Source organism: Daphnia pulicaria, chromosome 7 (assembly GCF_021234035.1).
Source record: "Daphnia pulicaria isolate SC F1-1A chromosome 7, SC_F0-13Bv2, whole genome shotgun sequence".
NCBI lineage: Eukaryota > Metazoa > Arthropoda > Branchiopoda > Diplostraca > Daphniidae > Daphnia > Daphnia pulicaria.
The window spans coordinates 11,466,405-11,486,548 of NC_060919.1; the positions used below are offsets into that span (position 1 = coordinate 11,466,405).

Genomic DNA, 20,144 nt, shown 5'->3' on the forward strand with positions numbered 1-20,144 from the left:
GAAAGTAGTTGAATGTTTTTAATCATGAAGTAAAAAATTTAGATTGAGAAAACTTTGAATTGAAACTGACATTTGAAACTGTATTATTTTCAATACCAAACAAGGAATGACGAACAATTTCATCGTTCAGCAATAGATGATGAACAAGCCTCTTCAATCAATCTTGCAACCTCCTTTGTTTTCAATTCTGATTGCTGAATAAGTTTTTTCACCTGTTTCTCATCTAAAGTACATCCTCCTATAAAGTCAAGGGAAGGTTATGTCCAAATTTAAGAACATCATAGAAATTTTTTACCTGGCTTATACATATGTGTAACTGAAGTACCCTCCATGGTAATAGATGTTAATCCAGCAGCCAACTGCTCCTCTTCAAATGTAGGATCACTGATCAAAATACCACTGTTCAAAATAATGAGAAAACATGATTTCATAGAAGTTTCTTCATGTTTGTTTTTTTAAGCACACACTTATCAAATAAGGAGAATGTTGATGTAACTGGCTGCTTAATTGTGTCAAAACTCATTTTTTCATCTGGGTTGGAAACTAGTTTGTCCATCTCCTCATCATAACTCACAATGGGAAGTTTCACTGTAATGAATCAGTGAATGAATTAGATTATAGAAAATAAAACATAAAACTTTAGAATAGAATTACAATTTTTCAGTGCAGCTACTAATGCCATCACACAAGCATCTAGTAAACTCCCATCAAGGTTAATGCAGAGTAGATCACAATGAAGAACCCAAGCCCATTTTGAAACCTTTATGCACAATGTTTCCAAGTCCATAATAATATTGTTATTGACTAATTCAGCTATAAACTGGGTAGCAGCTTGAGCTGTTTCTCCAGGAGGGCCAGATTTTATTTGTGAAGAACATAAGGATGGCAGTGTCACATTTGGGATGATGAAGCCTTTAGAAGGCTCCTCTCTTTCTGGAGCAGCTAGTTCCTGGATTTGATAGATTATTGTTGATAATAGTTTTTGAAAAAAATAGTTATGAGTGTTTTACAGCTTTGATGCCACAAATGACAGTAGTATTTCCACATTTGACAATAGCTGAGCCATCAGCTGTTCCTATGGAACCAGCATTTAGAGTCATTTTTCTGAATTCCAGCAGTTTCCGACCGTCTGGGCGTGACTTGCGATCAAGGAAAGTCTTGTAAAATTCCAATGGTTGCAGTGTTCTGAATTAAGAGGTTGATATCAAAGTGCCCGCAAAAAAACTTCATAAAACATGACTTACTTGTGGTCAGTTGCCATGTTTAAATTTGTATTGGAAATAGAATCAACGCATACAGTGACGTGATGCGTAATCGGAAACACTAAATTGTAATTAAACAGAACATATATTAGTTTTGGAGTACTGAGTTTACACTGACGTAAGTGAAATAATTCATTACCAAATTGAATTTCAAAGGTTCAAACAATAATAGTAGGTAGCAGACGACGTAAAATCTAAAAGCATGGCCAAGCAACGTTGTCAGAAATTAAAAAGTGTGTGTTGCTTACTTGCTTAGTTGCTTCCTGTTTGCTGCTGTTTCCTGTTTGCGAGATTAAATAAAACCGATTGGCAGAAAATCAGCAGATAACACTTGAAGGATATTTGTCCTAAATATATAGGAAAAAACGTTCGACTCTCGAAATACCGGTCACCTTTAGAATTTAATGAACTTTTTTGGCATCAATATGGTAATGGGGTTGTAGACAGAAATAGTTCTGTCTGACGGCAAAAAATCGGTAAATTCTGTGGGAACAAGACAACTTGATATCGTAAAACCCAAAAGGTAAAAAAGTTTGGAAAATACCGAAAATCAGTACAACAACGGTTCATATCGCACAATTAGTAGTTTGCCTTTCAAATCCAAAAACCTCATTTATGTACCTCATTTAGTAAACTGTTAACTAGCTCAAGTCAGGAGTTATTTTACTTATTTATTTTTTTACAAAACAATTTGTGCATAAAGAATGCTTGAGTGAAAATGGTGTCAGGGAAAAATGTCGTGAAATAAAAAACAATTTGTGGACTAATGTATACAGATGCCATCAGTAACATTAGATGTTATGATTTTTCAATCGTGCGTACCGTTTTAGTACCTTAGGAAAGGTGACATTCCACAGTTCAAAGTGAACTGTATCCACTTGGCCTGTTCATTCTTAAAATAAATCCAAGGGATGGAATCTCTCGCAATCCCGCGACAGTACACGCGTGTAGTGCTATTGTTCAGAATATGAGGCGCGTACCGCAACAGCCTTAAAATAAAGTTTCCCGTCGCATACGCCGGCCGATTAATATATACTCATAGCGAATTAATACGGAGTAGAAATTGAAATTTTTCGGTGGAGGGTTTCGAAATGTAATTTTAAACGTCCTCGGGTGGAAAAGGCGAGGTCTGCTGTGTTCAGTCATATCGAACCCCAAGGACATTCTTTGTCTGTTATTCAGGAAAGTCCTCATGGTCGTTCTTGAGAAAACCCTTTATTGATGACGGGGACGTTAGCTCTTTTTAAGTTTGCATGTAACAACACCTTCGCCGTCCGAGGAAAAAAAATTCATAAAAGAGAAAATCAGCACATAGCTACCGAACCAAAGACGTCTTTACTTTATAGAAAGTGAGTTAGTAGAAGCTGCCAAGGTCGAGTTAAAAACGCAAAAGCTTTCGTCGATTGCTTTAGTCATGGTTGAGCTTTATTTCGACCCATAAATGATCAAGCTCAAACTCGATTTGATTTGATTTATTTACACCTTTCTTATCATCATCATTTTGGACAGCCAAAGATTTGATTAGAACAGGTTTTGTCAACTACCCAAGTCCTCCACTAGGTGGACAACCAATCGATTCATTTTTTTCTTTCAGGTGGCTCTCTCTCTCTTTGATACACACACACCCGTTTTTGTGAGAGTTACACAAGGAGCAGTTACTGGCTCTCCCACTAGTCTCCTTCCAGCCACCGTCACGACCGAACGCTGGCTGAACGACGATATGATCTTCAATTGTATCGACCGAGTTGTCGGGAACGCTTTGACTCAGTGCCAACTATCGAACTGAAGCCGTCGTAGGATTTCGACCGAAAGAAATTGAGCATTGCTGACCTTTTTACTAGAGTGTTGTTCATTCTGCGCAGACGCTACAATTCACGACAGCGTGGAGAAAAAAAGGTTTTCCCCCCAACATTTTGCTAGAATTCCTCTGACGATTCGTGAAACAAATCTGTGACGTGCGCAACTTTCTTATCTGGGCAGCAGCTTATATTTTTATCTTGTGCAGTCGGTGTTGTTGACGACTCGCTTGTGAGTTGAGTATGACACATTGTCTCGGTGTGGTTGCGAAAATGAAGAGTCAGTCGTTCGTGGATTGATTGTCGTAACGTGTTTTATCTCTAAACGCTACATATCGACGGCGTTGGTCGATATATCGTGCGACTCAGCCTGGAAAAGTCTGCCTGCTGCCAAGACTATATATCGATCAAGCAACAAAGACGAATGGTCTCGAGATGGGACAATCACTAAGCTTAAACAATCATCAACCCCCCAATAGCCGACTGACTTCTCCGACCTCTCACCGACAATCCCTTAAGCGCGTACACAGGTAAGGCTGTCGATTTTTGGAGACTTTCATTTTTCATTTGTTTATTCTCAATTTGCTGCTCGATTTACAGTGAAGAAGTCGGAGATGGGAAAAGAACCAGCATTTCGTTGCCCGCTTCGCCTTCCTTCCGCAGAAGAGCTGTTAGCGCCGATCCTCAGCACGAACAACTCGAATCGCCTAGCAAATCGCCTCTGTCGTTTGATTCGATGCTGAAGAATTTCGAAGAGTTTGCCCAACATCAGTGGCCGACTTGGGCCAAACGAAGAGGCTGGATCGCCGACATCGCTCCCGAAACTGTTAATCCATCCACTGTCGCTACCGATGACGGGAGCGGCCGCGTGATTCAAGTCGACAAGGATAAATGGATCTTCCTACGTCCCAGAAAGAAATGCGCAACATCCATAAGTCCCATGGTACAACACGCTTATCACAGCAATCTAATGTGTAATCTATAATGACTTATCGGAGTTTCTTTTTTTCTTTATTTAAAATCAAGGGAGTCGCTAGCATTCCAGTAGAAACGGTCATCGAAGAAGATGTTCTACTGGACTGCGCTGTGGGCAAAATGGTGGATATCCTGCACATCGACGAAACTCGAATTGTGACTGGAATCAATGGTCAGAGATCACGTCGTAGCAGCGGCTATGCCTCTGCTTCCAGTTCACCGTCTGCGATCAAAAGAATAGCTGAGCCCTCAACTGCATCGGTCGCCATCACAACTGCGGGCGGTCATCTGGTGGTCCCCGAAGATTCAAACGATGATTGGAGGTTTTCAAGCCTTTATGAAGTGACTCTTCGTTGGATGTTTGAAGCCGATTCTTGCGACTTGATGAGCGACGCCTCCTCCAGCCAGCAGTCATTTGAAAGCAAGGCCGTTAGTAATAACCAATCCGTCCTGAACGATTCCGGAACTTCGTCCCTCGGAGAAATGCGTCCGACCGAGGAAGATTCATTTCTAGCTGCTACCGAGTCGTCGTCAGAAACGATTCGAATTTACTTGCACTTCTTTTGCCGACAAAAAAACAAGTTACCCTCATTTATTGATTTCCGTCCTATCCCTCGTCCGACCTATGACATCGCTGCGGGTGTTTCTGACAACGCGGTGGTTCGTGAGCGACAAATGTATGCTCTTGTATTTCAAGACGGAAGCCCCGGCCCCCAGACTTCATTTCCGAGGTAAAAGTGCGTTCGTCTCAAATAACCATTCGTAAGTCGTAACCAATGTCCGGTTTTCATCAAACCGGATACAACCGGTCTCTAGAAAATGGCTAGAGGGGGAGCTACACTGTAAATCTAAATCATCACATCGTCGGCTCAGACGAGCGTCACGTTCTCGAGGCTTTACAGAATCTGGTCAAATCGAGAACGATTTCTTGAGGTGAACTACTTCGTTACGCTGGTCAATTGGCACCTGCCTCGAATAGGTTGACATTTTCTTCCTATTTCCGCGAATTCTTTGTACTCCTGCATCGATTTCTTTACCATTTGTAGGTGGATCGAACTAGACTCCATCAATATTCTCGCCATAGCCTCTAGTTTTTCAGGGTCCTTTTTGTATTGATTTCCTTGGGGAGTTTGAATTTTAAAACGAGGGTGCCCACAGAGTCAACGTTCTTACACATGCTTTTGTAACTCCTTATCCCCGTTTCAGAGATATTGCGTGCATCGAACTGGTACAACAAATCGTGGAAGCCCATCCTCATCTTTCAGGTTGGGAACCAAAAAAACTGGCCATCTATGAAAAAAGCTGGCAACCGGGAAAAACCAGTCGAGGTACGTAGTCATACTTGCGTTCGTTCGTTATCTGTTTGAATCCTTCTTTCGTCATACTTTTTACCTTCCCTCTCTCAAACGAGTCGGACTCGATCGTACTAAATTCCAGAATACCAAATCATGTTGTATTTGCTATTATTTAGCTCGACTTCGTCGCTTGAATGATTTCGATTGTCCGCTTCTACTTGCCCAACATTGGCAGGCCGATGATACCAATCTCGATGCCTCTAGCTGTGCCAAAACTCTAATCCTTCAAGAAAGCCAAAATGGAGACATTCCGGTAAAATACCATTGCGGGGCTCTAATTTTCGACATATTCCATCGCTAAACTATAAGCGGACCCATTTTTTCTTTGTTCTTTCTATATTTCAGTGGGAGGAATTTACAGTGGCTGAACTATCAAGTTTCCTTAAGGTTTTGGAACGTGAAGAGAAAAATCACGAAATGCAGATTCGCGAGAGATACCAACTACTTAACGAGCGGCTACGAGAAACTATGCAACTTTCGAATCCAACAGCTTACAAAAGCATTTCAAGTAATCAAACCAACCACTTAGCAGTCTCAAATTGAATTTTAAAGAGAAACATATAAATATATGATGTTAATACCTGCTGATCTTATACAGAATCCGAGTGCTGTGATAGAAAGCTAATAAAACAATGTTGTTGATTCAAATTCAGTCATTCTTTTCCCAGTTTTTGCTTAGTAGTACAGACAAATTCAAAATCTCAAATGTCACATTCTTATGATATTTTCCTTATTTTAATTACAAATCAACGAACCGATTCACGAGAGGATACGAATTATTAAAAAAAAACACGATCTAAGATAACCTGATGAGAAGTTTTCAGACATTAGTCATACTCAGTTTTGATATATATAGGTATTAAAGCATTAAACTCGTAAAATTTCAAGGGATCGATTGTAGCAAATGGCAATCCAATCTGGTTGTGTTGCTCCCCACTGGATTTGGTTGATTTCACCTTCAGCCGCTGTGTATGCAAGTATGGGATCTTCAATGGCCCGCGGCATTTGCTGGATATCCCATATCAAGGCTTGATGGTCATCACCTAAATTATTACAAACCAGATCAAATCGGATCAATTATGTACAGCAATTGGCAGTATAAATCGTGTACACGGTACTTGCACAATTCTAGTTACAAATAAAAAATATTTACCAGCTGTGCAAATATGACAGGAAGAATGTGGGGCCCAAGCGATGCCATTTACACATGCCCTGTGATTACTCAAACGAGCGACGGGAGTACACGGCACTCTTACATCGAGTATTACCACCTAACATTTGTAACAAAGAAATTTGTAACGTGTTCTCTATTTGAAATGAGGTGAAAAACCGAAAATACTTCACAAGCATCCATGGATATCGTTGCTAAATAAGAAGGGTCCTGTCTATTCCATGCTAGTCTTAACAGAGGACGATGCTGAGGATCTTCATAGATGATTGTTGAATGTTCTAGGTGTCTAAGGTCAAACATTCTCACGGACCCATCAGCGCCAACAGATGCAAACATATCTCGCCCGCCTCCTGCCCGGCTGAATGCGATATCATAGACCTCTTTATCGTGTGCGATTAACTGAGTTTTTACGTGTCCTGCTACACCAGGGCCACCAACTCGACCAACAACCTTTAAGATAAATAGTTTGTTATAGAATAATAAGATTTAAAGAAGTTTTAAAGATATTGCTTTACCTGTCCAGTTTCCAAACCCCATATGGTACATGTGGTGTCAATACTAGATGTTCCAATAAGGTTAGGTTCAACTTCATTCCAATCAAAACTTGTAAGAGGAGCACAGAAGTCTGAGTTTTTGTTCTAGAAATTGTTTTCAATGAAATAAATTTCTTGTAAATAATAATAATTCATGTAAAAATTACATTGTTAAGGAGGCATTCTAATCTTGTGTCTGGTTCTCCTGCTTTCCATATGCGTAGATAGTCCCCACTTGTAGCCAGTAAATCAGGAAAAACACCTTTCTGATCACACACTTAATTATTAAAATTTCTTTAACCATATTTGAAACAGGATAGTTCCATACCGCGTCAGGAATCCACATAATTTTTGTAGTAGGATATGGATGATCAAAAGTACTTTTGGCACTGAATTCTGCTGAATCTTCATCTAATGAAATTACTTGAACTTTGTTGTTGTATTCTTCTACAAAACTTCCAATAGCCAATCTAATTTGTAAAGGATTTTGAGGTTAGTCAAGTTGAATATTACATTTCTTAAACATAAAATACATAATTTTAAACTTCCTTCCTCACCTGAATCTCTTATCTGGACGCACTGACCAATTCATACTGTAAAGAGTCCATGGTGCTTCGTACTTGTAAATTTCCTTTCGTTTGGGAGCAACATTTAGCCCCGCCATTTTTTAGAAAACGACACAATTCCCGGGAATCGTGATTAAATATGCAGAAGTGTTAAAATTTCTTATGTTGGCAATTTTAACCGGAATGACAGTGGACCCACGCAAACAAATAAACCTATCTATTAACTTAGGCCAGACAACCATTAAATTTTCTCACACTGAAGCTGTACACCAAGCGGTAGAAGTCTGAAACGAAAGTCAGAGTCAAAATCAAATACAGGCAAAATAGATACGATATTTTGAAGAAGAGCGCCACCACCGCTAAATATTGTCTGCTACCGATCGCTGCAGTAGTGCAGTGCTTCAACGTTCAACCGTTCAACCTTCAAGTAGTAACGTCGCAACTACAATTTGTGAATATTGTTATGTAATAACTCGTAATTTCTTGACAACTTTTCAGTCTCGGTCTTAATACTTTTAGATTTAAAGTAATTGCGATACTATAGAACGAACGAAACATCATACTCCGTATGTTATTATTCCTTTTTAATTTAATAAACACAATCGACTTCTCATGACCGAATTGGTGAATTATCAAAATATTTAGAAATCTAAAATATTTTGTCATTCATGATCAGTTATGTGTACATTGCTTCAAAAATTTATATTACACTATTAACGATGCCTCTTTGATTGTGTACAGAGAAATGGCAACATCAAGCAAAACAAACAATGAAATTGAGTCTTTAAATGCTGAAGAATTAAACTGGATTCAGTTAAGAGAGGAAATTGGATCAGAAAGTTTGAAGAACCAGGAGACATTCAAAGAAAAATTCAACAGAAAATTTTCTGAAAATCCTTTTGTTCCTATTGGGTGTCTAGCAACTGCAGCTGCATTGACATATGGCCTGTGGTCCTTTCGTCATGGGTATAACTTTACAAATTGATTGTTGTGTGGTTATTGACCATAATATATTTTTTAAAAATCTGTAATTGTTTGAATTGATTCATTAGGAGACCCCAAATGTCACAAAAAATGATGAGGCTCAGGATTGCAGCACAAGGATTTACAGTTGTTGGCCTTATGGTTGGAGTTGGTGTTGCAAATGTGAAAGAAAATGTGTAAACTTGTCTCTCAGTCCCAATGTATCATATTATTTAGTACACATACATGAGACTTCTCATAGTATAATACATAAAAAAAACTCCCTCAATCTAGTGGGATTAAATGTATGGAAATCGCAGTTGAATTATTTTGCCACTCGACAAGGCCTACTACTACAGTAACGACCCCAATCGCTCGTCTTTTCATTTAATCAATTTATATTTTAAAAAACGTCTGCAATGTAGCAAATGCTAGCTCCAGGAAAAAAATAATTATTGTTAATGAATGATCGGAATGACGCGCATTTCGTTGTTATTGCGCCTCAATCTTTCGTTTCCTTGCTTAGTTAAGAAAACCAATACAGGTTTCACTACTCTGGCCGTTTGGTGGTACCACGGGGTCGGCGGCACACAGTGTTCAGAAGATCAATAGGTGATTTTTAAAAATCTGAAATGATTTAAATCACAATTTAAATCACAATTTAAATCAACTTAATGGCTTTATTGCTGATTTTGAGTTTGATCTATATAATTTTTTCTTTCGATGAGTTTTCTGTGATTTTTCGATTTTTTAAAAGTTACTTTTTTACAAATCAAAATTCAAAATCACAATGTAAATTTTCACGAAAAAAGTGCTCAGTACAGAGATAAGGAGATGGGTTACTCTATGTAAAGTCCAGCAGTCGACATTCCCCCCCCCCCCTCCCCCTACCTAGAAGACGAATTTGACTGCGCTTCTCCTTTCGGTGAGCTCCGGAAGCTTTTCCCAGAAGTTCTTCCCCCTTCCTGGTTTGAACCCTACCGCCCATACTGACAAGTAAAGCAATGCTTCCTTCTCCTTATCTCTGGTTCAGTAAATCATATTTTTTATCCGGATTCACATTATCGATCCGATGAAGAATCAATTTTTTTATTAAAGAGTCCAAGAGAGTGATTTTCTTCTTTTAATTGTGCTTTTACTTCTATTCAGTATTTTATAATTTAATCAGATTCAGACGAAGTATGAAAATGTATTTTATGAAAACTAATTTTTTGTGTGATTTAAAGCCCGCGAATTTAATCAAAAATCGAAATCATGATTGATTGATTGATTTTTCATTTTTTTCGGTGATTGATTAATTTTCATTTACATTTTAAAAAAAATAAGTGATGGATTGATTTTGATTTAACTTAAATTTGAAATTTTTCTTCCGAAAATTGGTGGCACCGAAGGTCGGACGTTTCCACTCTAGAAGATAGGGGGAAAACTGGCACGCAGCACTTCCAGCGCAGGGTTGGAGTCTACCGTGGAGACCATGTTGCAGTCGTCAGCCAGAATATAATGGTTGGACCTTGAAGATTCCGTATACATCCGCTTAGAGCCGGATTGTATCCTATCCTACTACTTTTTCCTAATCCCCTTCTTGCCCCAATAGAGCAAACCAAGAACGCGTACCCTAAACATGGTAACTTTGGGGTAACGTGGGCCATATTTGGGATCACGTCGTTTTTGTACTCTGTGCAATTCTTATAGTTTTTTTATGTATCTAAGATTGCGGCCTGTAGTTTTATGTTCGTACTAAAAAAATCTGTAATGGTAATAAAGTAAGAATTTGAACGGGGGATTTTTTAACAAGCGATTCGCCACTCTAAGAGGCCGTTTTGGGGTTTTTTATTTAGCGGAAATCGTCGCTGGGGGTTGTAAAAATTAAGTAGTAGATGGGCTTTGTGTAAAATGTTTCGCTAAGTTGATTGGTAAAAACCGCAATCGCCTAGCTTTTGTAGTTTGGGAGATATTAAAAAAAAAAACTGAGAGTGGGTAGCCAAAATTTAGACTTTTTTCGGTTTTTGTGCAGCAGTTTTCTCGTCAACTACTGCACCTAAAAATATTCTAATTGTTTCAAAATGATGGGATAGCCCACCCTTTCAAACAATTTTAATGTTTTTTCGTTGCTCGGATCAGAAGCCGAGATATTAACGATTGAAATTTTGTAAAAAATTAGTGCTACGCAGGATTATTTCTGTATTTGATTGAAATTAGAGGCAAACCTACAATAAAATGGCATCAAAAGATAATAGGATTATAATAGGATAGTAACGATATTCTTCGTAGTATATGCGGCCTCAACATGATGTATAGGATATAATTATGAGATTAATAAGCAATGTCACAATTTTGTTATATGTATACATAGATTTGAAATACCAGTAGGTCTATTGGCTTAACAAAATGTTTTTTTTTACTTTCTAAAACTTAACTCATTTAGCACATTAAGCATCGATTTCAGTACTAAAAAGGTGGTTGTCCTGAATAAAAACCCGTCAAACATCTTATAAAATTAAAGTAAACAATTTTTAATTTAAGAAAATGTTCGAAGACAGTGACTACCTTGTAAAAGAATAACGACGTAATATCGTAGACAATGAACGTCAGATTTTTTTTTTATTATTTTTCGTGTAGATTAAAAACCCATAGTGGTAGACCGGGAATTCCCGTTACACCTTGTCCAAGTTATTTTTCTTAACTGACACAAATTCACTTGTTTTTTCATCCCCCACGCCGTGTTTTCTCCCACTCATAAGCGCGCGTTTCCTCTGTTTAACAGAGAAAAAGGCGCGCGGGGTGGAAACAGGGGGGAGAAAGGGACAAACACGGACAAAAAAATTAAAACTCTTTTCAATTTACGATTGACAACATTTCAACAATCTGAAAATGAATATTTTTGTTCAGCTTATGAAGCTTTTCATATCAGAGTTTCCCATGTCGTCCTACCTTAACTTGTTCTGTAGTTATCTCCCTTCAAAGTACCCTAATTTGCATATAGCTCTAAGGAGTGTTCCCAAACTTAGAGCTCGATGAAAAACTTACATTTCCCCTGATCAGAAAAATATTAAAAAAACAATTATCATTGTCCTACCCATGATGGCTACAGCCAGAAAAATCGTCGCTTTCCGACGAAAATTGGATTTTCGGGAACTCCGAGAAAAACGCCTTTTTCCATAAGGTTCTCTCGCGCGTTTCCAAAATTTAGGTAGCTAATGTATCTGAAAGGAAGATCATAACACTTAATTTAGTGACGAATGGAGCGTAAAAATATTAAATGGCAACAAGGTTTTGACAGATAAATAATCCTAGTAATCTTCAATTTAATTGAAAAGGGAATAAGAAAAACATTTACCAAATTTATGATCAAATTTTAAGAGCTATTTCAACGTTTCAGAAATTCAGAAAGCAGTCTCGGTGACCCAAGAATTGTAAAAGTGCAACCTGAAAGACAAAGGGAAATCAGAAAATAGAATAAAAGATGAAAAGTAATGCCTGGGAAGGTACGACTAAAACATGGGTTGCCGGCCACCGCCACCCAGACCAATGATTACACAAGAGACAACAGAAAATGACGAGTATAATATGTTTCACAATAAACAGAATAAATAATTACCAAGTGAGATGGACAGTCTACAGTGAATACACCGGATCCAACAAGAAAGATATCAGAAAAACTTGGAGTCACAGTAAAAAAGGAGTCGCTCTTGATGAGAGCTCAAATCAATCTTGATCAAGCTCAAGTACAGCCCCTTCTGTCACAATTGCTAGCGGATCAACAGGTGGTTCGGAAAAGATAACCGCAGGCCGAAGAATTGCAAACCTCTTCATTGAATCAGGCAAAGACGACGTCTCAGGCCTACGAATGTTGATTACAGCGAAACCGGAGCTACGTCAGGACTCAGGAATTTGAAGCGTTACTTTATTCAAAGAAGTTCAAGGAAGTAGTCGAAGAAGCAATTGGACTTGTAAGTGAAGATTTTAGATAATCTAATTGGCAAACATTATTAAATAGTAACAAAGAAAATTGCAATTATGACGATAGTTATTACGATGTTGATACCAGTAATTTGGCTAAACAAAATATTAATTTTTAATGGTATTAATAAAATGAAATTTTTTCAAGATGTAAAATCAATAATGAATAAATCTGTTATTAAAATTAACAATCTTTGGTTTTATGGGACATCTAATGCAGGAAAGAGTTTGGTCGCCAATTGCATTGTATAATCAGCTAGATTCTATTGTAATATTATGGACTTTGACGAACGAACCTCTTTCCCATTAAATGATGCTCCGGGTCAACGGGTTTTTCTAATAATCAACGAGCCAGATATTAGAGATAGACGAATTGAACTAGTTGAAAACATAATGGAAGGGCAAGATGTAGCTATAAATGTTAAAAATCAACGAAGAGTAACTTTACCGCGTACTCCATTAATCTTTTGTTCGAATAAATTATTGTATCATTTTTGTATGCAAGAAGCTGTTACAATTATGAACAGATGCTATTTGTACACGTTTAAAACTTACAATGAATTAATTGAATGTAAAAAAAACTGCATCCATTACTTTGGTTTAAAATTCTTAAAACAGATAATTCTGATTTAACAAAACAGCTATTAATTTCATTAATATTTCATATAAATCTTAAAAGCGAAACATTTTCCATGAACGATGTACGTACTCTATTCTGAGAAAAAGTTTTTAGACCATATCCACCAAAGAGGTAAGCTCCAGCATCAACACAATCATCCCAAATTTCATCGAGTGCTCCTGATGCCGTTTGTTTTTGAACGTCCTTAGGGCATGTAAAATCCATTTCAAATATTCCTCTAACAACTACATCACAAGCAATTGCAGAATAATCATATTTTTTATCATATAAGGGTAATGGAGGAACATGAATCATAGCACAATGAGAAGAAGTATTGGGGTCTGCTTTAGAATATGCTGCAACACTGTGCTTATATGGAGCAGAATGCGTAAGCTAAAATTTTGATGCTGATGTCAAATTTATTCCACTTAATGTCAATGCTCTTAATTCACGATTTAATACACATAATTCTTTCATGGTAGGGTAGTTGAGTCCAACAAAAGATATACTTGCAACTTCTTCTGTGGCATAATTTGCTGTTTTGGTGTATATAAATCATTAAATGCAAGGTCTCCTGTAGAATTTCTTACATAATATGGCCACCCCATCATAGGAAATTCAAGGCGACCCGAATTCAATGCATGATGATTCATAGATTCATACAATCTATCTGCGTTTATTGATCCTATTCCATTTGCTCCTATATCTGTAGTCATTTTGCAGAATTGAGGAAAGAATTTTTTCAAGCCATTCTTATTCCAAGCTGTAATAGCTTATCCCAAACGAATTTTACGTCTGTCTTCTGTTTTCTCAGTTAAAGGGTCAACATTATAGTAATCTCAATTGTATCGCTACTAGCTTGTAAATCAGTAATAGTTATGGAGTTGCTTCGTAAATCCAATTATAGTGTCTTTCTCTATCATAGCTACATTTTCCACATAATTTTTCTGTCAACATTATTCATACGAGGACCACCATCAGTATATGCAAGTCGTGATTGATTAATTGTTTGATTCTCTTTGTGTCTCATAGCAGGAACTGCTAAATTTCCTCCCAAAAACTTATTTTGTTCTAAGGCATGTTTGCTAAATCATTTCTAGCTCTATGGTTCAAACACATAGAAGGAATATCAAGTGGAATACATTGTGCAGCTACTCTTTTCTCTTTCGTAAATCTATGCAATACAATTTTCCCAGCTCCACTTGTCACATTATAAGTAATTTGAGTTCGATCAACCCAACCTCCTTCGAAAACTGATGAACCGCATGCATAATCCAATAAATGAAAGTCTCGTATATAATAACATCACAAGTGAATGTTTGTCTCTTAAGACTAATCAATGATCGTGGTGGTCATAAATTCATGGAAACTCCACCAACGAGTTGCCCAGACTCTGTTGTATTTTTATTTGGCATTTCTTCTGTTAAATTCAATTCAGTACCATCTGGTAGTACAACAACTTCTTTTTTAACTTCAGTTACAGTTTCCTGTTTAACAACAAATGATTCAGGCTTTTCTTCAACAAACTCTTCTTTGTCTATTATTTGTTTTGTTTTTAATTCAGTCTCGTCCAATTCTTCTATTAATGAAACTTCTGCAGGATATTTTATACTTTCTGTATTGTCTTCTGGAACAACAACTGGTGACTGACCCAATTCCTTGGCTAAATGAGCTTGATATTCTGTATTATCCTTTTAATTTCTCAAATATATACATTTTGACCGGTGAAATCATCATGAATAGCCCAAAATTTATGAATAGGTTTTAAATTTACATTTGCTAATATTCCAGTTCCTGGTTTTTGAATGAGCCGTCAGGTTGTAATCCACGATCTTCTTCTTGATATTTAATAGATTCTATATTCTATTTAATATAATTTGGAATCAACACCTGTTGTTTTCCAATATTTACATATGTTATAATTTGTGAATTTGCTGATAGGGCGACAATAGGAAAAGGAGCTGATGTGTCACTAGATTGAGCTTCTGTTAAAATAATGGGATATATTCTATCTTCTTCTCCAACGTATCCCCAAACGAAATTACCAAATCCTTCTAACTTCGGATCTGTTATGTATTGGAATCTTGACAAAACAAACTCCCAGTTTTGTGTTTTGTTAATTGATAGTGGACTATTAAACCATTGAGATCTAGATTCTGGATGTCTTCTATTTTGAGCTCTAAACTCTCTTTCTAATTCAGCCAAATCTTTACTTGATTGTTTTGATGCATTATGTTCTGCAAATTGACTACTCAGAACTTAATATCGAATTTATTTCTGAATAGCTTCGATTTGTTTAGTTGCTTCGTATCTTGAATAACGCATCAATTTATGATGAATTTCGTCGTTTGTAAATGTAGCATTCCTATATCCTGATACTATTTTTCTACTATCCATGGAGTCGACATTCTGTTCCAAAGGTTTTTTTCAGTGAAATGATGAGTCCTATCTTTAATTGTCATTAGTCCTTATAGTGTAGGTATTACGAAATATTTTTTATAATGAGTTGGACCACTCCATCCATCTCTCCCCATTCTGTCCACATTGTTAAGAATTGTCTTTCATCGTAATTTTCTGAAGTTAAAGTTCGTTAACCATATGAATAGTCATGCATTTGTGCAACGGCATCAACAAATGATACTGGTATAACATCCGAAGTAAGTTCGTTTCCGGGAACTACAAAGTTATATCCCGGCCATAACACTGGTCCAGTAACGTCGGATAAACCTCGTTTTTTATATCTATGTTCATATTTTCTTTCCAATTGCATATTTAATTCATTCCATGTAGTATCTGCTGGAGTAATATTCGACGAAAAAGAATTAAAATTATTTAATATATAATAAATTGCCCAATCGACATCTGCCGCTTCATATTCCTTCCGGTAAGTAATAAATTTCCATTCAGAATTTCCACTCGGCAATTTTGCTGAAATCATACGTATTTCATCTCGTTCTCCAAATACAAATTTGGTTAATTCAATTTTTTTATATGTCAGAGTCATGAGGTATCTTTCAAATGTAATTCCAGGAGGTAAAACTGTTAAGTGTTCTAAATGTTTATGAATTAATGGTGATGCTACTTGAGGTTTTGCCCCAAACTTTGCACAAATGATTTTGATTTGAGCATTTTTTGTGTCGAACCAATCTGGCCTTTCGTAATAAGGTAAAGGTAATTTGTCCTCGGGTTTCGATTTTACTGCAGGTACAATTTGCCATTCTGGACCATATTACATCTCAAGGGTGGATTTTGAAGGTCAACGTGACGGTTGAAAAGGGATAAAGCTCTTTCTTTGCCTCTTGACTTTGCTTTAAAAATATTCATTTTCATCAACAATTTTTTTTTCACTATCTCACGAACTCGCTCTCTCATCCTCTGTCATTCCTTATTGCAGTTACGTGACATTCTACATTGCTCCTACTCTAGGTTAATTTCTGGAGATCTAACCAAATCTCTTGTTGCACTTGCAATGCTGAGAAATTTGGATTGTAATATAAAAATCTGATTTTCGCTTAAAATCGTTTTCTTCGTGTTTTTGTTCTCCTTAAACAGCGTCGCATCAACACTTAACGTAAAGATATCATTAAAGTTTATAATGAATTTTATCCTATGTCGAATGAATTAGTTTGAAAAGTAATTTAGCATATCAACCAAAAGAACCAAAGGCCATTTTAATGAACGAAAAACAGGAATCAATGGTACAACTCGTGTTGTAATCACGTACTATTATAATAAACTAATTATTATAAAAAATATTTAATGTCAATGAGGAATGCTGCTTTTCAGTTTCTAAACTTTTTCTGAATTTTTCAGATATAAAAAATTTAAATTTAGTAGAAGTTTTTTGCTGTTTCATTCAGTCTGTTCTATTCATGCATTATTCATACTTTAAGTTTTTTCTTTAAGATGTATGAATCTGCTTATATGAATCTGGAAGTTTTTCAAAGTGATGATCGCCATTAATGGAAGTGAAGCATATTTTCTTATCAACTTCAAAATCTGTAGAAGAAATTTTCACACCAAACATACTTTGTACGTCTAGGTATTGTTCAATTTAAAAAAATATTTAGACCATACCATTGAGTTTTTACTAATTAAAAACTATTTCATAAGTTATTAGTTTTATCTTAGGTTTGAAACGACGTTTGACCCTACCGCAACGGGATTAATATGAAAAAAGCGCGAAAAACATACTTAACTTAACTATTATATAATTTAATGTAGTAAACGTATTTTCTCTTTAACTCATTTCCCCTCGGAAAGAAAATGTTTTACTTACGAAAAATTGTTTATCAATTTGTTACGTTACTTTCTTTTGTTGTTAACGAAATGTTACTTTTGCTAAATATTAAATAAATAATTTTCTCAATTGCAAGGAAATCTTATTTGAGGCGAGCATTTTCCAAACCCTTTCCTTTTCCCTCAAACTCTTAAGCTTCCTAAAAGATAATAAGATGAAATATATTAGTAATTGGAATTCTACTGAGAATACATACAAGATAGACTGGAATAAAATATTTTTACCTGCAACTGGCCAGTGGGGAAAAAATTGGAACTGCCATTTCGATTCACGATTGTCATCATCTCCGTCGATTGCAGGTTATTGTGAAATTTTTTAAGTACTCTTGTACAAAATTTTTTGGGTGAATAAAAAACCTGTACCAAAAAGTAAACCCAAATACAGACTGAAAAGATGATGGGGATTCACAAATTACGTTCTATTCCGTGACTTCCCGTTTTGGACAAAAACTGTGCATACTAAAACATATATCTATGTACATATGTACGAAATTAATCGAGAGGGAGACAGAGGGAGACGTGAGGAAAACTATATGGAAAAGGGAATAACCGGCCCGAGTAACACAAAACGAGGATCGGGAGGATGGGGGGGGGGATGGAAGATTTATTTTTCATTAGATCACCAACAATTTACCTTTCTATCTTTCTATATTTTAGATGCACTCACCGCTGCTTGGAGATCATTTTTCAACCTTTTTTTATGTTACAGTTACTGTATTTTTACAGATTTAAAGGCTAAAACCATTTTATGAAATTCCAGTTTCCGTTAAACGCAGGAGAATCATTATTAATGACCCCAGAGTGAAGACAGCACATCTAAACTGTACCCAGAAACCTAATAATAATAGACTGATGTGTTGGTGAATATATTTTCAGACTCCAGCTGCTAATTGTTTGGGACGTAGACCTCTGACATTCAAAAGTGATTGCTGAATAGACACGGAATTTTTCTTTCATCATCTAATAATGTAAAACGCAAGCGAAATAAACAAGATTTCAATTCATAAAACAATTGATTTCAGAGTTTGTCCGAGTACGAGATAAACTTTGAAATCGGGAATGAAATAAATTTTTTTTGTCATCCCATTGTAGGAGTCGACTGCGATACAAATCTTGTTTAGAGGGAACAACGTGATTGATCACTTTATTCTGTACGAAAAGGACAACTGAGCCTGAAAAGTACGTAATTATACACAAAGTAACATCCCCACTGCTTTTTAAAAGGAAATAAGACACTGCTGAAAGCTACACTAAGGGAAAAGTAATAAATGAATTCGTTAAGCGCTAAAAGAGCCCCAACACTATCAAGAGAATGAATTTGAAGATGTGCTACAGGCAAAGGAGAGAATGACGTCACAAGTACACCTTGTTCCGAACGTACTACCGTAGCGTTTCTCACATACGCATTGCACACTAAAATAGTGTAGTTGCTTCGTCAACTAAAATTGTCAAACGAAATATTTCCTTATTCATTTTTCAATGGAAATAAAAAGTTCTTTCAGACTTCCTCCGGTATCGCGTGCATCTGTCTAGGATTGTTTTTAAAATAAAAAGTAAATTGAAACTAATTATCCGCGTTTCAACTGTTAATCTAGTACTAAAATTTGTACTAGAATGTGGAAGCGTATATTTGGAGAGAAGTGAATCAGAGAAACTAAATCCGAAGTGATTTTGTCCAGACCGTCTTTAATTTGGTCGAAAAGGAAATTGAGCTCAAAATTGATATGAGGGATGGTAGAGCGACACTGTATCCTCCGATATTACATTTCCTAGGTGGGTCAACGTTATTTCCTCCCCATTAACAACACGAGACGTCATTCCATTCCATTCGCACAAAAATAAAACAGGGTAGACACGACACGTCGAAAACGAAGATTTGTAAGCTACTATTGAGTTTCCATAATTCTGGCTTCTTTCACTTTTACTTATTTGTTTCCTTAAAGATGGGAATCCTATGTGGGTATTTTTATGTTATTGTCATTTGTTTCATATAACATACATCTTTGCATAGGGAAATATAATCGTGGAAAAAGAGTTGATGGTGTATGGGTTTTTGGTGGAGTGGAAAGAGGAACTGGAAGGTGTTTTCTAGAGGTTGTTCAAAATCGCACTGCAACCACTTTGCTAGCTGTCATTAAAGAATGGATTAAGCCTGGAACCACCATAATTTCAAACTGTTGGAAGTCATATGACAACATCAAGTAATTTTTATTTATTTTATAATTGATCTTAATCATGTTTTGAACTATATTAAGTTAAACTATACTATATTATACTATAATAATACTTTACTTTACTTACTAGGGATCATAATGACTACAAACACCTCACAGTAAATCATAGCATTAATTTTAAGGACCAAATTACTGGTGCTCATACGAATCAAATAGAGGGTTTATCATTACTAATTTCGTAATAGAAAATAAATTAAGCCATTTTCCATTAGGCCTATGGAATTTAGCAAAGAAACGTTTGCCAGAAACTAATAGAAACAAAAAAATTTTTGCTGGTTATCTGGCCTCATTCATGTTGCACAGTAAGTGGAAAAAGAGGATAGATATTCCTTGTTTATGAAATACGTAGCAAAACTATACTCCAAAGATGAAGAAGATGTTATTGAAGGTAGTAGGACAATGGCTTAACGT

At 36.3% G+C, this 20,144-nt stretch overlaps 4 protein-coding genes across 5 annotated transcripts; 2 read left to right on the forward strand and 2 right to left on the reverse strand.

Annotated features, from left to right (window-relative positions):
• Positions 1–59: 59 nt before the first annotated feature.
• Positions 60–1,524, reverse strand: LOC124349240 (exosome complex component RRP43-like). Of its 2 annotated transcripts, XM_046799680.1 has the most exons (7): positions 1,402–1,524; positions 1,245–1,323; positions 1,011–1,185; positions 655–949; positions 468–588; positions 296–399; positions 60–238 (listed from the first exon to the last, which is right to left on the reverse strand). In XM_046799680.1, the coding sequence occupies exons 2-7, from the start codon at positions 1,259–1,261 to the stop codon at positions 120–122; spliced, it is 831 nt and encodes a 276-aa protein (XP_046655636.1). In that variant the 5' UTR covers positions 1,262–1,323; positions 1,402–1,524; the 3' UTR covers positions 60–119. The 2 variants fall into 2 exon arrangements, with proteins under 2 accessions (XP_046655636.1, XP_046655635.1); XM_046799679.1 differs by lacking the exon at positions 1,402–1,524 and having other exon boundaries at positions 1,245–1,393.
• A 1,369-nt stretch (positions 1,525–2,893) lies between these two features.
• LOC124351003 lies at positions 2,894–6,036 on the forward strand. The gene is made up of 6 exons (XM_046801750.1): positions 2,894–3,588; positions 3,659–4,001; positions 4,085–4,764; positions 5,240–5,361; positions 5,505–5,641; positions 5,734–6,036. Exons 1-6 carry the CDS (start codon positions 3,494–3,496, stop codon positions 5,929–5,931), a joined length of 1,575 nt encoding a protein of 524 aa, XP_046657706.1. The 5' UTR covers positions 2,894–3,493; the 3' UTR covers positions 5,932–6,036.
• A 53-nt stretch (positions 6,037–6,089) lies between these two features.
• Positions 6,090–7,919, reverse strand: LOC124351004 (DDB1- and CUL4-associated factor 7). Its single transcript, XM_046801751.1, has 7 exons — positions 7,650–7,919; positions 7,421–7,562; positions 7,260–7,358; positions 7,075–7,197; positions 6,728–7,009; positions 6,542–6,659; positions 6,090–6,431 (listed from the first exon to the last, which is right to left on the reverse strand). The coding sequence occupies exons 1-7, from the start codon at positions 7,754–7,756 to the stop codon at positions 6,256–6,258; spliced, it is 1,047 nt and encodes a 348-aa protein (XP_046657707.1). The 5' UTR covers positions 7,757–7,919; the 3' UTR covers positions 6,090–6,255.
• An 80-nt stretch (positions 7,920–7,999) lies between these two features.
• On the forward strand, positions 8,000–8,929 carry LOC124351005 (HIG1 domain family member 2A, mitochondrial-like). The gene is made up of 3 exons (XM_046801752.1): positions 8,000–8,123; positions 8,400–8,624; positions 8,711–8,929. Exons 2-3 carry the CDS (start codon positions 8,404–8,406, stop codon positions 8,820–8,822), a joined length of 333 nt encoding a protein of 110 aa, XP_046657708.1. The 5' UTR covers positions 8,000–8,123; positions 8,400–8,403; the 3' UTR covers positions 8,823–8,929.
• The last annotated feature ends 11,215 nt before the right edge of the window (positions 8,930–20,144 follow it).

Excerpts from the sequence above, each read along its gene's own strand:
- LOC124351005 (XM_046801752.1), top strand. The coding sequence starts at position 8,404 with ATGGCAACATCAAGCAAAACAAACAATGAAATTGAGTCTTTAAATGCT. Across the intron at positions 8,625-8,710 it reads CTGTGGTCCTTTCGTCATGG|GAGACCCCAAATGTCACAAA; the intron begins GTATAACTTTAC and ends TTGATTCATTAG.
- LOC124351004 (XM_046801751.1), bottom strand. The coding sequence starts at position 7,756 with ATGGCGGGGCTAAATGTTGCTCCCAAACGAAAGGAAATTTACAAGTAC. Across the intron at positions 7,359-7,420 it reads TTATGTGGATTCCTGACGCG|AAAGGTGTTTTTCCTGATTT; the intron begins GTATGGAACTAT and ends GTGTGTGATCAG. Across the intron at positions 7,198-7,259 it reads TAGAATGCCTCCTTAACAAT|AACAAAAACTCAGACTTCTG; the intron begins GTAATTTTTACA and ends AACAATTTCTAG.
- LOC124349240 (XM_046799680.1), bottom strand. Across the intron at positions 589-654 it reads AGTAGCTGCACTGAAAAATT|TGAAACTTCCCATTGTGAGT; the intron begins GTAATTCTATTC and ends GATTCATTACAG. Across the intron at positions 239-295 it reads TACACATATGTATAAGCCAG|GAGGATGTACTTTAGATGAG; the intron begins GTAAAAAATTTC and ends TTGACTTTATAG.
- LOC124351003 (XM_046801750.1), top strand. The coding sequence starts at position 3,494 with ATGGGACAATCACTAAGCTTAAACAATCATCAACCCCCCAATAGCCGA. Across the intron at positions 4,002-4,084 it reads CAACATCCATAAGTCCCATG|GGAGTCGCTAGCATTCCAGT; the intron begins GTACAACACGCT and ends TTTAAAATCAAG. Across the intron at positions 5,362-5,504 it reads ACCGGGAAAAACCAGTCGAG|CTCGACTTCGTCGCTTGAAT; the intron begins GTACGTAGTCAT and ends GCTATTATTTAG.